Raw genomic sequence first — 20,778 nt, forward strand, 5'->3', positions numbered from 1 at the left:
GTCACTAGAGAGATGATGGTGCCACTTGCAGAAACAGAGAATGCTTGAGGGAAAGGAGCTGGTTGGAATTATTGAAAAATAAGGGCGCATGAGTTCAGAATTACACATGCCAAGTCAGAGATCCCTGGGAGACATTCAGGTGGAGAGATTCAGTAGCCGCACATTAATGAAGGTCATCCGAAACTATAGCAGAGGCAAACACTCCATATTCTTTTAACTTTTCTCTGGGAAAGAAATACGTTCTAGACTTTTACCATGCAAAATGGAAGTTGCTAGCCACATGGGGGCTACTTGGATTTAAATTAATTAAAATTAAATAAACTGAAAAACTAGTTTCTCAAGTGCTCGGCGTGGCCAGTGACCACTGCACTGGACATGGACGTTTCCATTACAGCAGAAGTTCGATCAAACAGTCCTGCCTAAAACATCCGAGGGCTTGCTGTTTGCAACACTCAGCTCTGGCCGGTCTCTTGCTGGGTGTTCAGCTGTCAGTCTGTTGGCTCCAGGAACTAAAATCCTGAGGTACTGCCTGCCCCAGGCAATGCTTTGAGGTTGAAGATGAGGAAGACAAGGGAAAGGACAAATGATGACCCTTGTTCTTCAGACATCTTTCCACCTTTCTTTAAAAGACAGATGGAGGATGAATGCTGTGGAGAGAGTGTATAAGGGCTATGGGAAGTGAACCCACATTGTAAAAATATTGTCAGATCAACTGGGACAACTAAGGTCGGATGAAAGTAGGTGCCAAGGAGGCATTAAGTTGTTATTAGATTCTGACAAAAGAATACGAAATGCATTCATGAAAACAGAGGGAAAGAGGGTAACTCGATTGGGGAAACAGTTTTTTCAGAAGGCTATGTGCCTTTGGAAGGCCAGTCATTGTTTTTCCGAAGGAAAACAGAATCTGTGCGGACCTGTATACGAAGCAGAGTAACGGAGGGAGAGCCCTTGGGTGGACGAGGAGAAGCAGTCACTGTGCATTGACCTAACACGGAGGCTGGCTCAGACACCCAGCTAGCCCCTGGGGATTTGAACAGTAACGGGATCCTGACCTGGGCCCCGAGGAGACCCTAGTCAAACAGCCGTAACCAACTACCAGGCTGTCGGGATACAGGAGAGCTGATAAAAACAGGCTTTACAAAATATGTTCTTGTTCAACAAATACGTAAATCAAACACCACATTTGCAATAGGCAACACATATATTTCACCAAAAATGCCTATTCAAAAAGTACTGCACTCCTAGAAATTCAAGTGGGGGGAACGCCTGGGGGTCCTCGGGCGTGACAGAGCAGAGGTGAACGTGCTCCCCCTGCGAGCGTTCCCCGGGCTCCACTCACTTTAGCCAAGACCAACAGGCTGTGGGCCACGTCGCACCGTTTGGGTGACTCTCCATCATGTTACACTTGAAAGACTGGTGAATAACATAACCATTAGCTCAAACTCTACAAAGCACTGCTTCACATGAAGTTCAAGGTTAACTTGAGACCTTCACCGCACTTCAGCCTGGGCTGAGAAGAGCTCTCTGGACCTCACAGTGGGGCGTCAGGCTCTGGGGGAGCCCGCTCGGATTTCCGGATGGAGACGGGAGCCTTCACGGTGCCACCCTCTGTGGCTGTTCTTCGTGTTGCCGTGACTTTCACTGAACTTTCACTTTCTATCAGAATACCTGACATTTCTTTTCTGCTGGCTGGTGAGTAGCAGTACTGAATATAATAGTTATCTTTAAACACATATGAGTATATTTAAATTCCTTTAGATGTGTTATTTTGCTGTGTACTTTGTATCAGTTTTTATGGAAATAACTGTCCACCTGTACTATGGTTAGCTTTACAGAAAAACACTCAATTGTATTATGTTTTGGTAGTGTTGGTTTTTGAAAGTATGTATTTGCTTTAGTTGCATATATTGATGGAATTTAGCCACATTAATCATTTCCCACTAAATTTCTTGTGTTTTATTGCTGACTGCGAACACTAAAACCAGCACATTGCTTTTCAGCTACGTTTGCAGGGCTATCGGAGTACTGCTTCATATGCAGAACTGATTATTTCCTACAAGATCCTGGCGTACCATATACACATTTACGTGATAAAACACTTACTTATAGTTCAAAATCACTTAAAATGTGTAAATCAAAGTGACCGATTAGTTTATTTTCCAAATCATTTTCCTGTAGAGTTGGGAACTTAAATCCTTAGCCTTTTTAATGTTACTATAACAGTAACTATCAAATTAGCAAAGATTAAAATACCAGCACTGCTCCGTATTGGCAAAGACATTCTCCTGAACTGCTGGTAGGGATGTAAGTCGACACCCTTTGTCTGCCACATGGTTAAGAAAGAGTTAAACAGTATGCACGGCAACCTTAAAGGTAAGAAAACCTTACACACAAAAATTCATCCAGGTTATGATGTTCATTTCAATGAAACGGCTATGTGCAAAAATATCAGAATAATATGTTATTAATGATAGAAGACTAAATGCATTATAGCCCATGTAAAAGGGTGGTTAGAAATGGATTTGGTGGCATAGAAAGGTGGCCCTGATACAACCATATCTCTGGAATAATAACATTTGATTTAAATGTTGTGCGTGTGTGTGTGTGTACAGAAAGTGTTTGGGAGAATGGGGGATTAATAGTGTTTTCTGCTGAGGTATTTTTCTCCCCTATTCTTGTCTAAATGTTCTAATTTTTATATAATAAACATATATTGCTTTCATAGTTAAGACAATGTATTTAATCTTTGCCTAAGAACATTTTTCTTTGCTTTTTAGAGAGAGAGGAAGGGAGAGAGGCAAACGTCAATGTGAGCGAGAAGCATCGATTGGCTGCCTCCTGAATGTGCTGGGACAGGGGATGCGACCACAACCCAGGTACGTGTCCTGACCAGCAATGGAACCCACAACCCCTCGGCTACAGGAGGACACTCCAACCAACTGAGCTGCACCAGCCAGGGCTTAAAACATTAAGTCTTTTAAAATAGCTACATTGGACTGTTTTTTCACTGTCCTACACCTAGGCACAGGGGTTTTGAACCCATCTAGCAAGAACGACCCGTGATGCGCTGAATCTGAATCTTCCCTCCCAAACTGGTTCCCCTGGCTCAGCTGTGCCCTACAGCGCGAGCGAGGCTCCTGCTCACCAGGCTGTCCTGGATGCACGGGGTCTCCACAAGCCTCCGGACTCCATTCTCCACGGTGACTCCCAGCCAGTTGAGCACTGCCCAGCACCAGAGGTAGTCGTGCCCACCATGCCAGTAGCTCACAAATGCAAAAGTCGTCGCGGTGGAAAACAGCGTCCCCAGCAGACCATGCTGGGACCCGCCCACTGGGATGTACACGTACCTAGAGAAAGAAGAGTCTGTTAGGACCCATGCAAAAGGCAGTCCCTGCAATACAACCCATTCCCAGACTTGACTCTTCCATCACACATTGATAAACACCATGAGCAGACCCTTCCCTATTTCCAGGAGACCACAGAGCACTCCTTGAATTCTGCACCATGTAAGGAGTTCGCAAAAACGCAAGTCCTCACCTCTGCAGGGCTTTAGGTTAAACAAGCACAAGGCTAAAGGGCGGTCATTACCAGAACAAACAGCACTTCCAAGAGGCAGGATGAGGAGTAATGCGTTTAGTTCCTGAAAGGGAAGTGTCCAACCCTAGAAAGTCAATCACTGAATGGTAATTAAGCTCTGGCTACATGGGACACTGATGTTCAAGGCAGGTATGTATTTTACAGCTCAAACTACAGGGTCTAGCAGAAGTAACGCCTGCTTGAGTGTAGTTGATAGGGTAGTAACATGGGTGTAACAATTTATAGTTTTAATGTGAACATTTCACTGAACATGTCACATGGTGTGCTTGAGCGTGATATTGTTATGTTACAGAGTTATATGCTTATGATTTTCAATAGAAGATTTTGTAACTAAACAGGGGTGTTATTTGTGCCAGTCTGTGGTGAACCCAGCAGATGAGCACAGCTGCTGGAACGGCAGGGGCTGGGTGCAGAAGTGGGGGCCACTGCTGGTCCCTCAGCTTCCGGGCAAGTTGCCCGGAAGCAGTAGTGACTTCGCAAGGACAGAGAAAATCTCTGTGCTCATGGGGCAGTCAAAGTATCACCCCACGCGTGCAGTGCAGCCATCCCTGGGTACGCTCTCTACTGCTGAGGCCGCTGTCTGCCTGCATGCCAGTGGGACCACGTTCTTCCAACCAGTGTTCTCCTGCTAGAGCTGGACGAGACTCACAATGTGCGGGGGTAGGACCTGGAGAGCAAGGCATGTACCCTTCACAGTTTATCCTGACTGTGTATTAATTTTTGTAGGAGATTATGTTTTGAAAATCATTTTTGAATAGAACAGTTTTATAGATACGCCAAAAAATCAAAATAAAAACCACTCCTCCTTTACCTTCCAATATGATCCAGTTTAGATTATTATTGTAATCTATTAACTATATGACCAGCTTAGACAGGCCCGTTTTATGAATAAAAACCCTGAGGCTGAGAAGAGAAGTTAACCAAGACAGACAGCTCAGAAAGGGAAGAGCCAACCTGCATCTGTGGCACTCAAGTCAATGTTTTCCTTTACACCTCTGGGTTTATTTTGAAAAGCCTCCATTTTATACCCCAATCAGAAACAAACCAGAAAGCATGTAGCCATTTCAGAAATAAGTGAAGCAAAGAAAATACTTTCTCCTGTGCAAAACCAAGACCATCTCTGGCAATCAAATTAGCTAACACGAATCAAGCACTCACTGTAAGTTAAGGGACCCCCACCTGCTGTCAAGTATGTAGTTAGGTCTCCAGGGCAGTCCTGGCATTATGGGAAACACAGACATAAGACACTGTTCCTGCCAAAAGGAGGGGCATAGCTGATTGTGAAACAACAGCAAACACGCCCCACATCAAGCTGCATGACATGGTGGTACAAGGTAGACCGCGAGGGTTTAAGAGCATGCAGGAGCAGGCGGGGAGTGGAGGGAAGTGGGGTAGAGGAGGCTTAATGGCAAAGGTCTCCACTTGGCAAGGCCCACAGGATGAGTTTCTCTAGGCAAAGGGGAGAAGGGTGGGTGCTGCGCTGTGGACTTGGAAGGGCTGGGCATTGAGCCAGGAGACTGAGAGCCCAGGCACGGTGGTTTCCATTGGTGTTCTGCCGCCCCCTAGAGGCTACATGCTCATTGGAAGAGAGTTCTCAGAAGAAGCCAAAAAGAATCACTATCTTCGGCAGGGGACAGGGCAGAACTGCTGCCCCTCACGTTGCTCCATTTGGCTGGATTTACATTGGTTGGCCAAAAAGTCCATATGGTTTTTTATCTAACATAAAAGACATGCATTCATTTTCACCAATAACTTTATTAATTTGAATATTTTGAGTAGGTTGGCTATCTCCCGTGTAGTATAATGTTGATTGTTCTCAAAATCTTGATTTGATCGCTATCAGCTTCAGCTGGTCTACTCAACCATGAAGCACTGTCCAGCGAGAAATCTCCAGCATGAAACTTCACAAATCACTTTTGACACATTTGATCCGTCACAGCACCTTCTCCACATACTGCACAAATCTTTTTTTCTTTTTGTATTTCAGTTGCATTTTTACCTTTCTTGAAATAATAAAGCATAATATGCCAAAGATGTTCATTTTCTTCCATCTTCAATATTAAAATGGCTATACAAAAATTCACCAATTTTGATGTTTTTTTAATACACGCTGACATGACACCTGTCACAATATGATCTAACAAAGTTATTTCAAATGAAGTTCAAAACCACTAAGCACTACTGGAGCCATCTTATGGGAAAAACCAAACGAACTTTTTGGCCAATCCAATACAGCCAGTGCTATAGGTAAGGAGGCCGTATATGAAAAAAGAAGGGCGGTCAAACCAATTTCAAAAATATGAGGAATGACTACTGTGTATAACTTTGCATATAATTGTTTCACAAAACAAGTTAACAGTAATACAAATACTCTTCTCACCTAACATCACTACTTCCTGTTGAGATTTCCATTGCATCTCACTCTATTATATTAAAGGGAGCTGCGCTGTATATGTCAGAAAACCCAGCAGAGAATAAAAACGTCTTGTCATCCACAACCAGTGGACCTTAATGTGGGCTCCAACTCCAAAGAGGGTGTACTTTCAAGCTTGTGACTAGGAAGCATCAAGCCCCATAATTACACGCTCAGCTATTTTAGGCATCTCTTGGCATGGTGGCTTTGTTACTGTGCCTTCAAAGTGACAGCCGACAAAAATCCCTTTTCTTGTAGACATTCATATACGACGGGTCTCCAGGGACAGGAGGCTACTCGTTTTAAACCAGAAGAGGGTATGGTTTCCAGGCAGGAAGATAAAAATCACTTCTTCACTCTGAGTTTCTAGAAAGGAGTGGGTATGGCAGAAGGAGAGTAAACAGGTTATTTTCTCCTACAAATTCCACCAGTCTTGTGTCAGTGCCGTAATTAATAACAACAGAACTGTGTCTCTCTTTTAGAAAAGCAGTAGTATGACCCCACTTACTGAGAGCCACTCACTGCACAGTGAAATTGATTTCCCAGTGGGAGAAGCAAAGCCTTCTCAGCAAAGCAAAAAGAAAAGACTTCTTCTTGGCAGAGACTGTGTGAGCGCGGGTTTGCCCAAGGCCCGGCCCTGCCAGGCGGGCTCCGTGTGCTCCCTGCCTGCAGAGATGCTGCTTGAGGAAGCCAGCACCACCTCACAGGGTCAGCGCAACACAGCAAACCCCCAGCCCAGGAGAGTAACCTCCGTAAAATGTGGATGTTATTAATAACATCTACCCTTTACTGAATATTTGCAAGTCAGGTGCTTTGCACATACCATTTCTGATCATTAAAACAACCTTGCACCCTGACCGGTGTGGCTCGGTTGGGTGTTGTTCTGCAAAGTGAAAGGTTGCTGGTTCAATTCCCAGTCACATGCCTGGGTTGCTGGTTCAGTCCTCGGCTGGGTCATGTACTGGAGGCAACTGATCAATGCTGTTCTCTCATGCCGATGCTTCTCTCCCTTTCTTCTTCCTATCCTTCTCCTCTCTATAAAAATAAATAAATGAAATCTAAAAACAACCCTGCAAGGTATTAATGATGGCAAGGCCTGTTTTACACAGGAGAGGTGAAATCTGAACCTAGAATGTTCTGGTCTCAGAACTCCCAGGCCAGTATGCTATTATGCCATTTATTGTTATGGGACCATTTCTTGGTGATATTTTCCTCTTATTTAACCAAATCTTCAAAGCAGTATCCACAGAAATACCCACTAATATTTTATTAACTGGAGAAATGTCTTTGTAGGAAGGGAATCTTGCTTGGGAGAAAAACACTCATTTTAAAGGCATTTAGGCCAAAAAGCTCTGTCTCAGAGGCCAGAGATATGAGTTCAGTTTCGAGACAAACTGGCTTCCCCCAGTCTCCCAAGCAGAGGTCACCCCCACTGTGTTGCCCAGGAGGGCGTCCGCAGCTGGGTGCCTGGCTGCGTAAGAAGTGTAGCGTGGGAACCTGATGATCAGGGCTTGCAGCTGAGAAGGTGTATGTGAGGGGAGAAGAAAGTATCTATTCCTCCCCCATCCACCATGAAAAACTTGGGAATATGCCCAAGTTGGGGACGGGAGTGGTGAGAATCCACGTAATAAATATCTTAATCTTAAACCTATGACACTCCCTTCTTCCAGGACGTACGCCATAGCTCCCCGGCTTGCCACATTACCTTCAAACTCCTTGCTGAGGACGAATCCCCAACCCCAGATAACAGGATGGGGCACCTAAGATAGCTGGGGTTTGCTGTCCCGTGGACTAGTCGAGGTGCTTACGGGTTCCCCGTCCTCAAGCACCTACGGCTTTGCAGGGCTGAGGCAGACACCCTGTTCCAGCCCTGCCTCATCTTCCACCCTCACACGCAGTAGTTCTCCTGACAAAATCTAACATCCTGAACAAATCCTAGTCAGTCTACAAAATCCAGTTGATTTTCTGCCTTCCCTAGGAAGTCTCTTTTGAATATTCCACTTCTCTATTTAACCCAGGGAGCCTACTGTTTCCATGGACTGAACAGTCATTCACCAAAAGATGTCTTTCCTATCAGGGTGTCATTGTAACTGACCGGTGACGTTCCTTCGAGAAGCACAGGTGTGTGTGTGCGCATGTGTGGGCACGTGCAATGCTAATTGCTAGTTCACAGTACTTATGTATGTAACATCATTTTCTTTTATTTTTCATATCCTCAAACAGCTTTTAAACTTGTGGTAAATGTCATCACTGTCACAGACAATTAGAAACTAAAGGATGATCATAAGGTCCTACTCCAGCTTGAGAGAGGCTTCAGAAGACATTCATTCCCGAAGAATGCAGACACACACAGGACCCTGAAATCTCTCCACACTTTGCAATCCTACTTTTCCTAGTCAAGTAAAAAGGGTTTGGCCCCAAACCTCTAGAAATACCCCAACCTCAAGATATTCCAAAAATGAAACGTACAACTTTTCAAGACTAGGGCCTTTAGCAGCGGGGAAGGGCAAGACGCTGCATCACACTGGTGGTGAGGTGACCTCACCTGGCTTCCCCTGGGCACTGAGACAGCTCCTGCTTAGAGGTCTTTGTGAAGCTGGCCACGCTGCCCTAAGCCCGGCTCCTATGGGCAGTGGCTCCCCTGGCCTGACCTCTGGCTTTGGCCTTGGCCTGCATGTGAGTTCTCTTTCTCAGAGCCCAGTGATGACCCACCGGTCAAACACGTATGCTCCAGGTAGTGGACAAAGGCCTGGTGTCCAGCTCTCGCAAAGGAAGCTGCAGATCTACTTATGAAAAGTTTTCAGAGGAAGTTGTACACGGAAAAGAATATCAATTACTTTTGATATCTTTCTGTTTAGTATAGATGATAATGGAATTTTAATAAGTAAAAAGCAGCAGTCGGCTAATGGGCAACTACAGACTTGATCGTTTTCAGAAGGCTAAGAGGGGGCCACTTTCAAAGCAGAGGGCACATTTTCAGGGGAGCTAACTCCCAGCTCTTTTACTGAAAGATGCTGGCTGTAAGTATTATATGCAATTCTGAAAAATTACCTATTAAAAAATGCCATGCCCTGCTTGACAACAGAACATTGTGTAATTTATAAAATAGAGATTAAATGTAGGCTATATTTAGTCTACATTTAAAGTTCTAGGTTCAAGTAATTAGATGCCAATGAATAAAAAAATTAATGCTTTTATCCCACAAAGCCAGTAGCTCAGTGGGCTGAAGCGCTGTGCTGATGGGCTTCAGCCTTGAACTTCCATCATAGAGAAAGACTCAGCCCCCCATCACAGACCAAACTCCAGCTCCTCAAAGGTGCTACCTTCCTCGCTGCAGAAGAGGATGAGGGGGTGTGAGTGGCTTGGCCCAGCGGTCCCCATCACTAGAACTGGCCCAAGTGGCAACAGCCGCAAAGCCCAGGATGAGAAGGACAGCAGTGCCTGAGAGACAGAGAGATGTGCCCTTGGTGTTGCCCTGCCCACTTACCAGTCTCTGTAACCTTGAGCTTGTCAATGAAGCCATGTCCGCTTAAGTGTGTACACTGAGTTTGTTCTGGGAGCACTATAACTTTCTCAGGTATGGCTTGCTGTGAAGACCAGATGAGACAAGGTATGTGTAAGGAGGCTGGTGACTAACACTCGCGTACTTACAAATAACGAATAATGGGCCGGCAGTGGCGGCAAGCTTGCACTCAGGAAAAACGAGGTGCCACTGTCACCGTGATTGATATCCCTAGATCTTCAGGAGCATTTGAAAGCACCAAGTCCTCTGGCCTGCTTGCTCAGGGATGCTCTTTAATTGAAACCATCAGCCTTGAGTATGTCACCACCAGAGCCAGGTCATTCAGCACTAAGAGGTCCAAGCTATGGATTCAACACCCACATCTGCCTGTTGATTGCGCTTAACCCAGATGGCGGCCAGGTGGTCTCCTCACACCTGATACTGGCCATGAGGGGCTTCTAGGGGGCCTGCAAGATAAGCAGCCCCTACCACAATAAGGCCTGTCACCAGCATTCCCTCCTTCAAATCACTGCACCTGTCCACTCAGGTTCCCCCTTACCCCTAGAGCACAGAAGTCACCTGACCAAGTCCCTCCCTTGTAACGCTGACTGCTGTGTGGGCAAGAACTGAAGAAGGGGCTTACATGGGTTTACTCATCCCACCGTCTTAAAGCAGCCTAACTGTGCTCCAGAAGGTTCCCATCTTTGCAGCATTACAGCCCTCACATTACAAACTAAAACCCCCTTCCCAAAACAGACAGACACTGAACAGACATCTCCTTAAGACACTATACTTCAAAATGAGCTTCCAGTCACTAGAGGGATAGGAAGGCCTGGGGTGTGGGGGGCGGTGACACCAGGAAGGAGCACCCATGATTCCCCTCCATGGGGCTGCTAGCTTACTCCTTCCTGAGAGCACACTGAAGGCTCACAGTCCCCAGGGCTCCCGGCCCCATGTCTATTTCAGGTTATAAATAAACACCATAGAAAACAGATTCTTTGGAGGTATGAGCAAAAGAGAGCAGGAGTTTATACTCTTTAGTGCTGTGGAGCTGAGTCTAATCGCTAATAAAAAGGTCCTCGAAGACTCAGTTTAATAACCACCAAGATTTCCTGGCTGCCTGCCTGTCTTCCCACCTGCCTCCCAAGAGAATGCACACTAAAAGCATTTATAAGCTGCCCTAGGCCAGGAGGAAGGGGGAGTGTATGGAAAGCCAGACAGAATAAAGGGGCAAACAGGATGAGTGTGTGATGTAGGTGTGTGTGGTCCCCATCTCCCTGTGAGAGGGAGAGGGTCTGGGAGAGAGATCCCGCCCTCCCCTGCTCCTGACACAGTTCTCAGCCTCTGCTCCATCTGTGGATCTCCAACCGGCATCAAAGTCACAGCCTTCCTGGGCACATCCCTCCTCTTACAGGCATTGTACTGGATGCTCTCCTTTGATCTCCACCTCTCACCCACTCCTGTTCAGTGCCATCCCTGCTGGTCCTAATCTTCTTACTCATTCATCATGGCTGTTAGGAGAATGTTCACCATAAGACAAACTTGTACCACTCGGGTGTTCCTGTGCTGGTACAATGCCTTGGGGGGTCTCTGGAAGACAGTGCTGGGAAGGCAAGTGTATCATAAAGAAATGCCCACCTGACTACTGAGGCATTTCACTCTTCATCTGGGTATATGGTGGGTGTAATGATTTTGAGACAGTCATGCTGGACAGGGCCTCACAAGGCAGGGCCCATGGCCTGGACAGGTGCATATTCTCTTGGAGACACAGGATTTCACATATAAAGTCCAACTGGTCGGTCATTCAGGCAAAAACAAAAACTAACACCTGAAGAAAGGAAGAGGCAGATTCTTTGTCCTCAGGAAGCATCTAGTCTGACAATAGTAGTCAAGTCCTTACCCTCGGGAGGTCCTGCCTAAAGTGGATTCCTGTTGCGTTAGGTCCTAAACTAAAACCCATCAGCCTGGTTTTGTCAGCCACTGTCCAACTGCCTCCCTCCTATGCCACCAACTCCATCTTATGAGTCTCCAGAACAGATTCTCCACTCCAGTAAACGAACTTCATTCTTGCTCAAGGCTGGGCCCTACAAGCATGACCCCACCCCAGCAACCACAGAAGACCTTGCCCCTCCTCCTCGTGCCGTTGTCTTTTTCAGCATTTGATCTTTCAAAATGGGTTCACGCTCATTTCAAGGAACTTCCCCCAGTCCCCCTCACTGCATGCTGGAGGCCTGTCCACTCTCCATCTGCTCAGCGTCCATGCATTCACCTCGGCCCAAGTGTGACTCTCTTCAGACTTTGGCATGCTGCTCTCCAGCATTCCCAAGCTACTTCATCAGGTCTGAGGGTCTGTGGGATCCCCCACCTTGTGGTCAAGACATGGACCAGAGAGTTATGACATTTCTCTTTTGATGTCCCCCAGAGTCTAACTAAGACCCTGAATTCAGGGCGTGCGCAGTAGATCCTGATCGACTCCCTTCTTTTGCTGTTCTTTCCTCGTCCTCCTCGTTTCCCTGATTCATTTTCCTCTCTGGTCTTCTTTTCTTTGAGTGTCACGCTCTGTAAACAAAAGATGATCCTCCAGCTAAAAGTGTGGCTTCGTAAGTAAATGTCACCCTTCACGTCTGCCGCTGCCACCTTCCCTGAAGTGCTACGGGGCATGGAGGCACACGGATGTCTACAAACCCGGAATAAATCGCACACACTGACGGGAGGCGCCCTGAGCAGGAAGGTACAGAGAGGTGGGACACGCTCCAACTCCAGCTTCACCAGGAAGCTGCCAGAACCACCCAGAAGAGAAGGGAGATATAACCAAAAGCAGAAGTTCAGTGTTAAATGGTTAAAAAAATCAAAGCACCCCAGCTGCAAGGTTTAAGAGTTGTGGTGTTAAGTTTAAAATCCTCCGATGGACGTGCCTGTCAATGCTGGATATGCGCAGTGAGGGCCATCAGCAGGCCAACAGCAGCGTGTGTGGCTTTGACCCTATGCTGACTTACCTTTTCTGAAAAAATCTTTCCCTCTGACACAAACGTCACTCCTACATCCAGCATGTATTTTGGCCACAAGAGAAGTGGTGAGGAGTCGGGACCACTTATGGGACATGAACGAATGAACACACACACAAACAGGAAGTGCCTCAGAGCACAGGGAAGGCGGGAGTGAGGGTGTTTGCCAGGGTCACAGATTGCAGGGACAGTCCCTTCTCTGGGCCTTGTTCTAGGACTGGGAAGGGTCCAAGGGCTGGGGGAGAACTAGGGGACGAGGCCTCTGTGGTTTGGAATGTTTGGGATATAAGAATGCACTTCAGGGGTTATGATCAATCCCAGCGGCGTGCTCTTTTGCTACTGGTTGCAGAGGCTCTGTCTCCACCGGGCTTGCAGGACATGAAGCTCCTGAGACATCGGTTTACACTCCCGAGTTCCCCATTTCCCCACTCCGCTGCTGCTGTGGAGCTAATGCATGAATGGATGTGAGATGTGGGAGAAGACGGTTATCTGAAGGAAGTCTGCAGTGCATCGTGACTCAGGGTGACAAACCCTGTCCTGACAGCAAATGTCCACCCCCCAGCTGATCTATTTTGCCAATGCAGACATTTGTATTCTGGACTTTCTTGGAGAGTGACAGCCCGCTGGTAATAGAAATGCTCATCTGGGGTGCCCATAGTTGGGGTTTAACACCCAGAAAGGGAGACAAGTGGGAGAAAATGACAGTGGGCATCCCTCGGGCACCACTCTCAAAACACTGCCATTCAAAACTGTTTGCAGGAAGAAGAAAACAAAGATCTCAGGCGCTGAAATGATTTTCAAAAAATAATCAAAACGGAATGATTGCTGGTGGTAATAATGAGGCTGCTCCCTCTCTGGACTGAAACCAGCGCTCTGACAAATCAGCTCTGACAGAACTGTTTCAACTGCCTCGCATTTATCACAATTACGATCCACAGTCCCTCTCAGACACGATACTTTTGAAGGCTGGGCACTGGAAGGGAAAACAGATAATGCTCGGGTTTGGGCATGAATGACAAGAAATCCACAGCAGCGTCCAACACAACCACGCCAGCGCAACATTTACGGAAACAAAGCAAGAGCATCATCCCGTGCGCGGGAAACAACGCCCAGTAAGCATTTTCCCCTCAGTGCGGCGAGTGCCGCCAGATGACGCTGCTTGTTCAGCAGGTCCCGAGGCAATTGGATGGGCTCTTGAGTGCACATTAGAGATTAATATTTTAAGAGGTGGCATTTTACAGAGACAATCTAAGGATGACATTCAATATGTGTCATAAAAGGCAGAGTTTTCTGTAGATTAAAAATGCTACAACTCATGCAATAAAATCATAGAAATCCAAAGGTGTCAGCCATGCAACTAGGTATCCATGCAGTAATTCATGTTGGGAGAGGCTTCCCAAGGTTGGAGAAAGAAGTGAACCCCAAGAATGAAATTGTCCTTGCTTCCTAGGTTCCTATCAAGTGGGGTCAAGATGAAGATGTTTTCTAGACTGAAAAGTCTTGAGCTTGACTTGTGTCTTATTCCTGAGAAAGGCAGAGAGGGTGTGGGGTGATCAAGACCTCCTCGCTACAGGGGCTAATGTGGCTGCGGAGAGAAGCCAGGTCTGGGGAAGCAGAGCAGCAGCTGGAGTTCAAAAGAAGGAAGTGCTGTCCCCTCCCACATCACCATCCTGCCTCCAAGATCTTGGCCAGTGAAACTGCAGACAGGGGGCAGCTGCTAGGAGGAGCCATTTTGTGACGTCAAAGAGCACAGAGGTCCCCTCTGAGTTCCTGAGTGGCCTGGAGTCTCACTGGCCCACGGTACATGCACTAACACAAATCTAAGGCCCAGTAACCAGCCCAGCAGCTCTGGGCCTCCAACACCATCACACTTCCAGAAGAGGGAGGAAAGGGCATGGAGGGGTGCCCTCTCTCTGGGTCCTGTGCCCAAACACAAGGTAGAGGGCAGAAGGGAACTGACTTGGAGGTTACCATCTTCACCTCAGGAGGCACAGGTGAGGATGTGTATTTCGAGAGTTCAGTAAATAGACCTTTTTCAATTCCACAGCCAAGGCTAGGCGATAGGGAGCTTCCTCACAGAACATTCCTGTTCTCCTAGAAGGAGTCTCTGGAGCCTTCCAGGAGAGAGAGGTAGCTGAGCTGCCCACAATGCAAACATGGAAATGCTATGGCCCAGCTGTGGCCTTGAACCATCCAGGCAATGCCGGGATGGAACGGACAGAGAGGGCAACCAATCCAATCTTCAGAGTTCAACTGTGGGGCCAAAATTCCCAGCCCATCTGGTTATCATTACATCTGTGACAATCTCCCACTGCCTTACAGTTATGACAAGACACCTGAGGCCTCAGGCTGGACTCAAGGGTGCTGGACTCGAGGGTACTGCCCTAAGTGTCCTCTCCTGGGAGTCCCAGCTCCACAATCCTCAGCCACTTCACTTCTCAGTGTCCTAGCTGCTCAGTAAGGAGTTGGCTGGAAGAATGGGAATCTCTACACCGCACCAGATGTCAAAGGCGATTCCCACCTCACCTTGGCAAGAAGGTCTCCTGGTCCCCTCAACATACCCTCCTGGGTGGTAGGTCTGTGGCCTGTAATCTTCCCCAGCAGCACCTGCACAGATGACTGGCTCTGGTGCAGCTGCAGAATCCTCAGTGCTCTCTCCAGCATCTCCTACACTCCCCAGGGACCCATAGTTCCTACGGGCTACCCTGCACAGTGTCATGTACCCAAAACCACTCTTGAAGGGAGCCCATAGGCCTGTGCAGCTCTTTGGAGGACACTAGTCCAAAGTCCTCTTGGGAACGAGACACCTCACTCTCCAAGGTGTCTCTGAGCAGGGCACAGAACTCCACAAGGGACAGGGCCCTCTCCCGTGGCTCTGGATGGGCTCAAACACTTCCTGCAGGTGTGTTCTCAGGAAAGCATGCAGGGCTCAAGTAATATGTCACCATTAAGGGCACAGGTTTCCAGAAACAACATGTAAAGCTCCAGTGGTGACTCTGAGTTTCACCTGTATAACCTGATATCACTTAAGTGCGTGTTACTGTCCACTAAAATCAAACCAAGTGATTCCTTGCTCCCAAATCATGTGTGTGTGTGTGTCTGTGAAAGGAATATGCCTATAAAAAATATGCTGAGAACCAACTATAGGCTAGGTGCTGTGATAGACACTGAAATGAGATGACTGGAAACACTCCATCTGCCCAGAGTGGCCAGTCTAGAGGGAGTTAGACATCCAGAGGCACAGTTAAACACTGCAAATCAAAGCAGAAAGAAATACATGCAGCCCAGGGATATGAACAACACACATGTGGTCAGGTATGCAAGGCAAAAAGAGGAAAGTTCTGTTGGGAGGCCTCGCAGGAAGAAGCCATAGAGAAGGCCCCATCTGAGATGGAGAAAGAAGGGGATGCAGAGAGGAGGGGAGGGCTCTAGTCTGTCTTATTGGCTAGTAGAGATCAATTCCAATTTGACACTAATAACACTGACAAACTCTTCTCAAAGCCAGTGTCAGAGGGAAAAGATTACCATTGCCTCCTGCAATCTTTCAAGGAACAAGGAAGAAAAATCTTAAAAGTTGAAAACTCTTAAAATGTAATCTTACACTTCACTTTGAAAGACCTAAGTGGGAGATTATAAAAAGAGATGTGGGCATGTGAAATAAAATGAAGCTTTCTTAACGAGTTACCTGGGAACCAAGGGGACCCAGCTGTCACCTCTGGAGGTTAATGAAGCCGCCTTAGGAGCGAGGCTGGGTCAGGTGGTGGGGCTGTGGGTACCTCCCAGGCTCTGCGTCCCCCTCCATAACCCTGAGCTGCTGAGATCTAGGCAGGGCCACCTAGGAGACACAACCCATGTCTAGCTCACCTCATAAGCCTGTATATGGCAATCAAATAAGGCCAAAGGGATGAAAAGGAACTGAAAATTTATGCAAAACCAATGATTACATTAATACTATACAGATAATAGTATATTCAGGCTACTACTATACATAATAATCAAGGAAGGAACTTCCACTGAATTAAATGTTTTTCTTAATAATGAGGAGAAAGAGAAAATACTGATTGCTCACTATAAGCCAGGCACTATGTTAAACTTTTTACAGATGTCCTTCAATTTTCAAAACTACTCCAGGAATCTCCTCCCCACATCAGCTTACAGATGGGGAAAACAAAGTGCTTCCCCAAAGAGCCGGCAGACTTGTCTCATGTGGCATCAGACAGCAGAACCTGAGCCCGCTGGGGACAACTGCGGACCAGCGCCGCCTCTGCGGTCTGACCTGCCTGAGAGCAGACAAGGCGGCGCGGCTCGTGGTGGAGGGGAGACTGAACTCTGGTCTGTCATGCTTTCTTAACAAAGTCCTGTGGTTTCTCAACAATAAATACAGATATCAGGCATAGATTACCTATGCGCTCAGTGTTAAAAAGATAGCTAATATTTATTTACTTTTATGTTAAATTTAAACCATTTTTGTTTTTCAATTACAGTTAACATACAATATTATATTAGTTTCAGATGTACACCCCAGTGGTTAGACATTATAGAACTAAGTGATCATCCCAATAAATCTCATACCCATCTGACACCATACACAGTTATTAGGATATTATCAACCTAATAGGTAACCATACATAGTTATTAGGATATTAATAATTAGGATATTATTAACATGCTGTATTCTACATCCCTGTTACTCTTCTGTAACTACCAATTTGTACCTTTTTCCCCAACCCCACCAATCCCCTTCCACCTGGCAATTGTCAAAATGTTCTCTGTATCTGAGTTTGTTTCTGTTCTATTGTTCATTTATTTTGTTTTTTAAAATTCAATTGTTGATAGATATGTATTTATTGCCATTTTATTATTCATATTTTTTATCTTTTCTTCTTCTTCTTCAAAAATACCCTGTAATATTTCATGTAATACTGGTTTGGTGGTGATGGACTCCTTTAGCTTTTTCTTCTCTGGGAAGCCCTTTGTATGTCCTTGGATTCTAAATGATACCTTTGCTGGGAAAAGTAATCTTGGTTTTAGGTCCATGCTTTTCATCATTTTGAGTATTTCTTGCCACACTCTCTTCTGGCCTGCAAAGTTTCTGTTGAGAAATCAGCTGATAATCTTATAGGAGCTCCCTTGTAGGTACATAACTGCTTTTCTCTTGCTGTTTTTAAGATTCTCTTTATCTTTACACTTTGGCATTTTAATTATGATGTGTCTTGGGTAGGCCTCTTTGGCTTCATCTTGTTTGGGACTCTCTGCACTTCCTTGAGTGTATATCTATTTTATTTACCAGATTAGAGGACTGTCCTTATTTTTTCAAATAGGTTTTCAAATTCTTCTCTCTCTCTCTTTTCCTTCCAGCATACCCATGATGCAAATGTTAGTATTTTTGAAGTTGTCCCAGAGGTCCCTGGTTCTGACTGATTCTTTTTAATGATGTTCATGTCCTTCTTATGCTGTGAAGTTCTCACCAAGTTCCTTGAGCATCCTTACAACTAGTGTTTTGAACTCTACATCTAGCAGATTGCTTGTCTCCATTTGTTTAGTTCTTTTTCTGTAGTTTTGTTCTGCTTTTTCATGAGGGACCTGCTTCTGTGTCTCATTTTGGCAGTCTCCCTGTGTTTGTTTCTATGTATCGTGCAGAGCTGCTGCATCTCCTGGGCTTGGTAAAGTGGCCTCATGTAATAGGTATTCTGTAGGGCCTAGTGGCATAGCCTCCCTGATCACCGAAGCTGGAACTCCAGGCACCCTTCCCCCATGTGGGCTGTGTACAATCTCCTCTTATAGTTGATCCTTGATTGCTGTTGGCACATCAGTTAGAGGGATTTTCCCCCAAGCCAATCAGCTTCGAGGGCTAGCTGCCAACACCAACCACTGTGGAGGATCCGCTGTGCAGGGGCCCACCCCACAGAGCAGGATTTACTTCAGCAAAGCTCTGGTGACCACTGAGTCCACCCCTTGAGTGTGTCATTTGTGGAGGTGATTAGGTGGTGCTCTGATGTGGTCTGAACTGTCCACTGGATATGCTGGTTCTAAACCCTGCAGGGGATGCAGGCCAAGGTCACCCACTGCCTGTGTTCTAATCAGGGCTATCTGGCATGAACTACAAAATGATCTGCAGATGGCTGATACTTGTGCTGGGCCTGGAGATGCCCAGGAGAGGCCAAGCTGTGAACTGAGTCTGGCTGCCACTAGTGCTGGGCCTGGAGCCACTCAGCAAGAGGTATGGGGCCAGATGCCTTTTGTTTAAGAGATTTTAGGCAAGTCTGAAGCATGAGGCAAGTCAGGCCATTGGCGTGAAAAAAGCCACTGGAAACAGCTTTGGTGGGTCCACAAGTTGGATGGGGTGGTGTATCAGAATCACCAATGAAGGGAAAACAGTGTTAGCCAGGTTGATGTGGACTCAGATACGATACCTGCTTGCCAGCTCTGCCAGGGCTGGCGGGGGGGTGAGTCAGAATAGGAAAAATGGCCTCTGACAGTATTTTTGTCTGGGTGAAAGCTGCCCCTGCAGCTCTCACCCTAATGCCAGACAATTCATTTCCTCCCTGTACATCCCTTGTGCCTTTTGAGTTGCTGTCCCAGCACTAAAGCTCAGAGGGAGTGAGTGCAAGTAAGTCCGTGTGTGGGTCCTTTAAAGGGAACCGCCTGGGACTCCAGAAGCCCTCCATCTCCCTCAGTCTCAATCTCCATTAGTTTTTACAGCCAGAACTTGTGGGAGCTCTCTTCCTGGCTCTGGAACCCTGGGTTGGGGGGCCTGGTGCAGGGCTGGGTCCCCACACCCCTCAGAGGGGAGCTCTGCAGCCCAGATATTCGTCCCGATTATTATCTGCCACACGTAGGTGGGGGACCAGCCTGTTTTGTGTCTTCTCCCTCCTACCAGTCTCCATGTGGCTTCTTCTTTAAATCCTTACAGGACTTTCCTTTACCGAGATTTCAGAAGGTTCTGAATAATGGTTGTTCTATAGTTTAGTTACAATTTTTTTTAATGTTATTTATTTATCTTTAGAGAGAGGGAAAGGGATGGATAAATAGAGGGAGAGAAACATCAATGTGTGAGAGAAACATCGACTGATTGCCTCTTGCACTCCCCCAACCAGGGACCTGGCCCACAGCCCAAGCACATGCCCTGACTGGGAATTGGACTGGCAACCTTTTGCTTTGTGGGACAACGCCCAGTCAACTGAGCCACACCAGTCAGGGCTGGTTATAATTTAGATGTGGTCGTCGGAGGATGCCGAGTACTGCATTTTCAAGGCAGTTAATATTTAATCTGATATTTCTTAGCTTTTAAAATATATATTGAGTCCCTGGTAGGTGACAGTCACCATGCACGGTGCTTTATGTAGCGTTTCACTTGATTTAGATGGTACTTCAGCACTCTGTAGTGCCTCAGAGTCATTTTTGTGAACCTAAAGTACCATCGTAGCAGCAAAGCATGACCATTCTAGATAACAGTGTCCAAACTGTTATGAGATGACAAAAAAACCAATGTATTTCCACTCAAATAAATCTGGTGGAAACTCACAGCATCTCAAAGTCCGGAGGACAGGAACAACCCCGCACTGTTGGCACACAGGACCCTCGAGACAGAAGGGATGTGAGGGCCATCCCGGTGTGGATGCCGGTCCCACGCCCACACCAGCGATCACCCAGACTACACTTCCACACATTCAGTCACCAAGAATTCTCAGCTTTTAGAAACAGTCTTTTCTACCTTTGGGGGACAGTTTAGATAGTAGAGAATGTGCTTTTCTGTACTTTTTTTCACCATTTGTACCAGGTCAACTGGCAGCCTGTGAAATACCAGATGAAGGTTCCCTGCAGAGGCTTTATTCTGCATGCCACGCACCCTCAGTTCCTTTATCCATTCTGTCATACCTGGTTCCAAGTCTCCTGTCACACTTTTCCCTTTTTCTAGATTATTTCCTCATTTGTCTGTGTTCCTCTGGGACTGTGGTACCTAACAAAGACTGAATATTTATGGGAGAACATGAATAATGAAGAACAGACTAGAAATGCCACATTCTTTTTCTAATAATATATTATATCATCAACAACTATTTTCTAAGCACCTACGATGGGCCAGGTACTAAGCTAAAATACTGGAGACATTTAAGAAGGTGCCATGTAAAACGCCCCCATAGAGCTATCATCCAGCCTGTCCTAGTGATGGAGCCTGTTGCTGGGCAGCCTTATCTCATGCCCGAGTTTTCACCACTACTTTTCTGAGAAAGTCAACACCATTATATGAGTGCCCTCAT

At 46.4% G+C, this 20,778-nt stretch overlaps 1 protein-coding gene across 4 annotated transcripts in view; it reads right to left on the reverse strand.

Annotated features, from left to right (window-relative positions):
- The window catches only part of HHAT (hedgehog acyltransferase), a 230,201-nt gene that overhangs the window by 66,823 nt on the left and 142,600 nt on the right, over positions 1-20,778 (reverse strand). For all 4 annotated transcript variants that reach the window (XM_045838575.1, XM_045838573.1, XM_045838576.1 and 1 more), the window contains one exon: positions 3,146-3,347. In XM_045838575.1, the coding sequence (XP_045694531.1) occupies positions 3,146-3,347 (202 nt within the window). The remainder of the gene's footprint in view (positions 1-3,145; positions 3,348-20,778) is intronic.

Source organism: Phyllostomus hastatus, unplaced genomic scaffold, assembly GCF_019186645.2.
Source record: "Phyllostomus hastatus isolate PE091 unplaced genomic scaffold, TTU_PhHast_1.1 phas_contig_283, whole genome shotgun sequence".
NCBI lineage: Eukaryota > Metazoa > Chordata > Mammalia > Chiroptera > Phyllostomidae > Phyllostomus > Phyllostomus hastatus.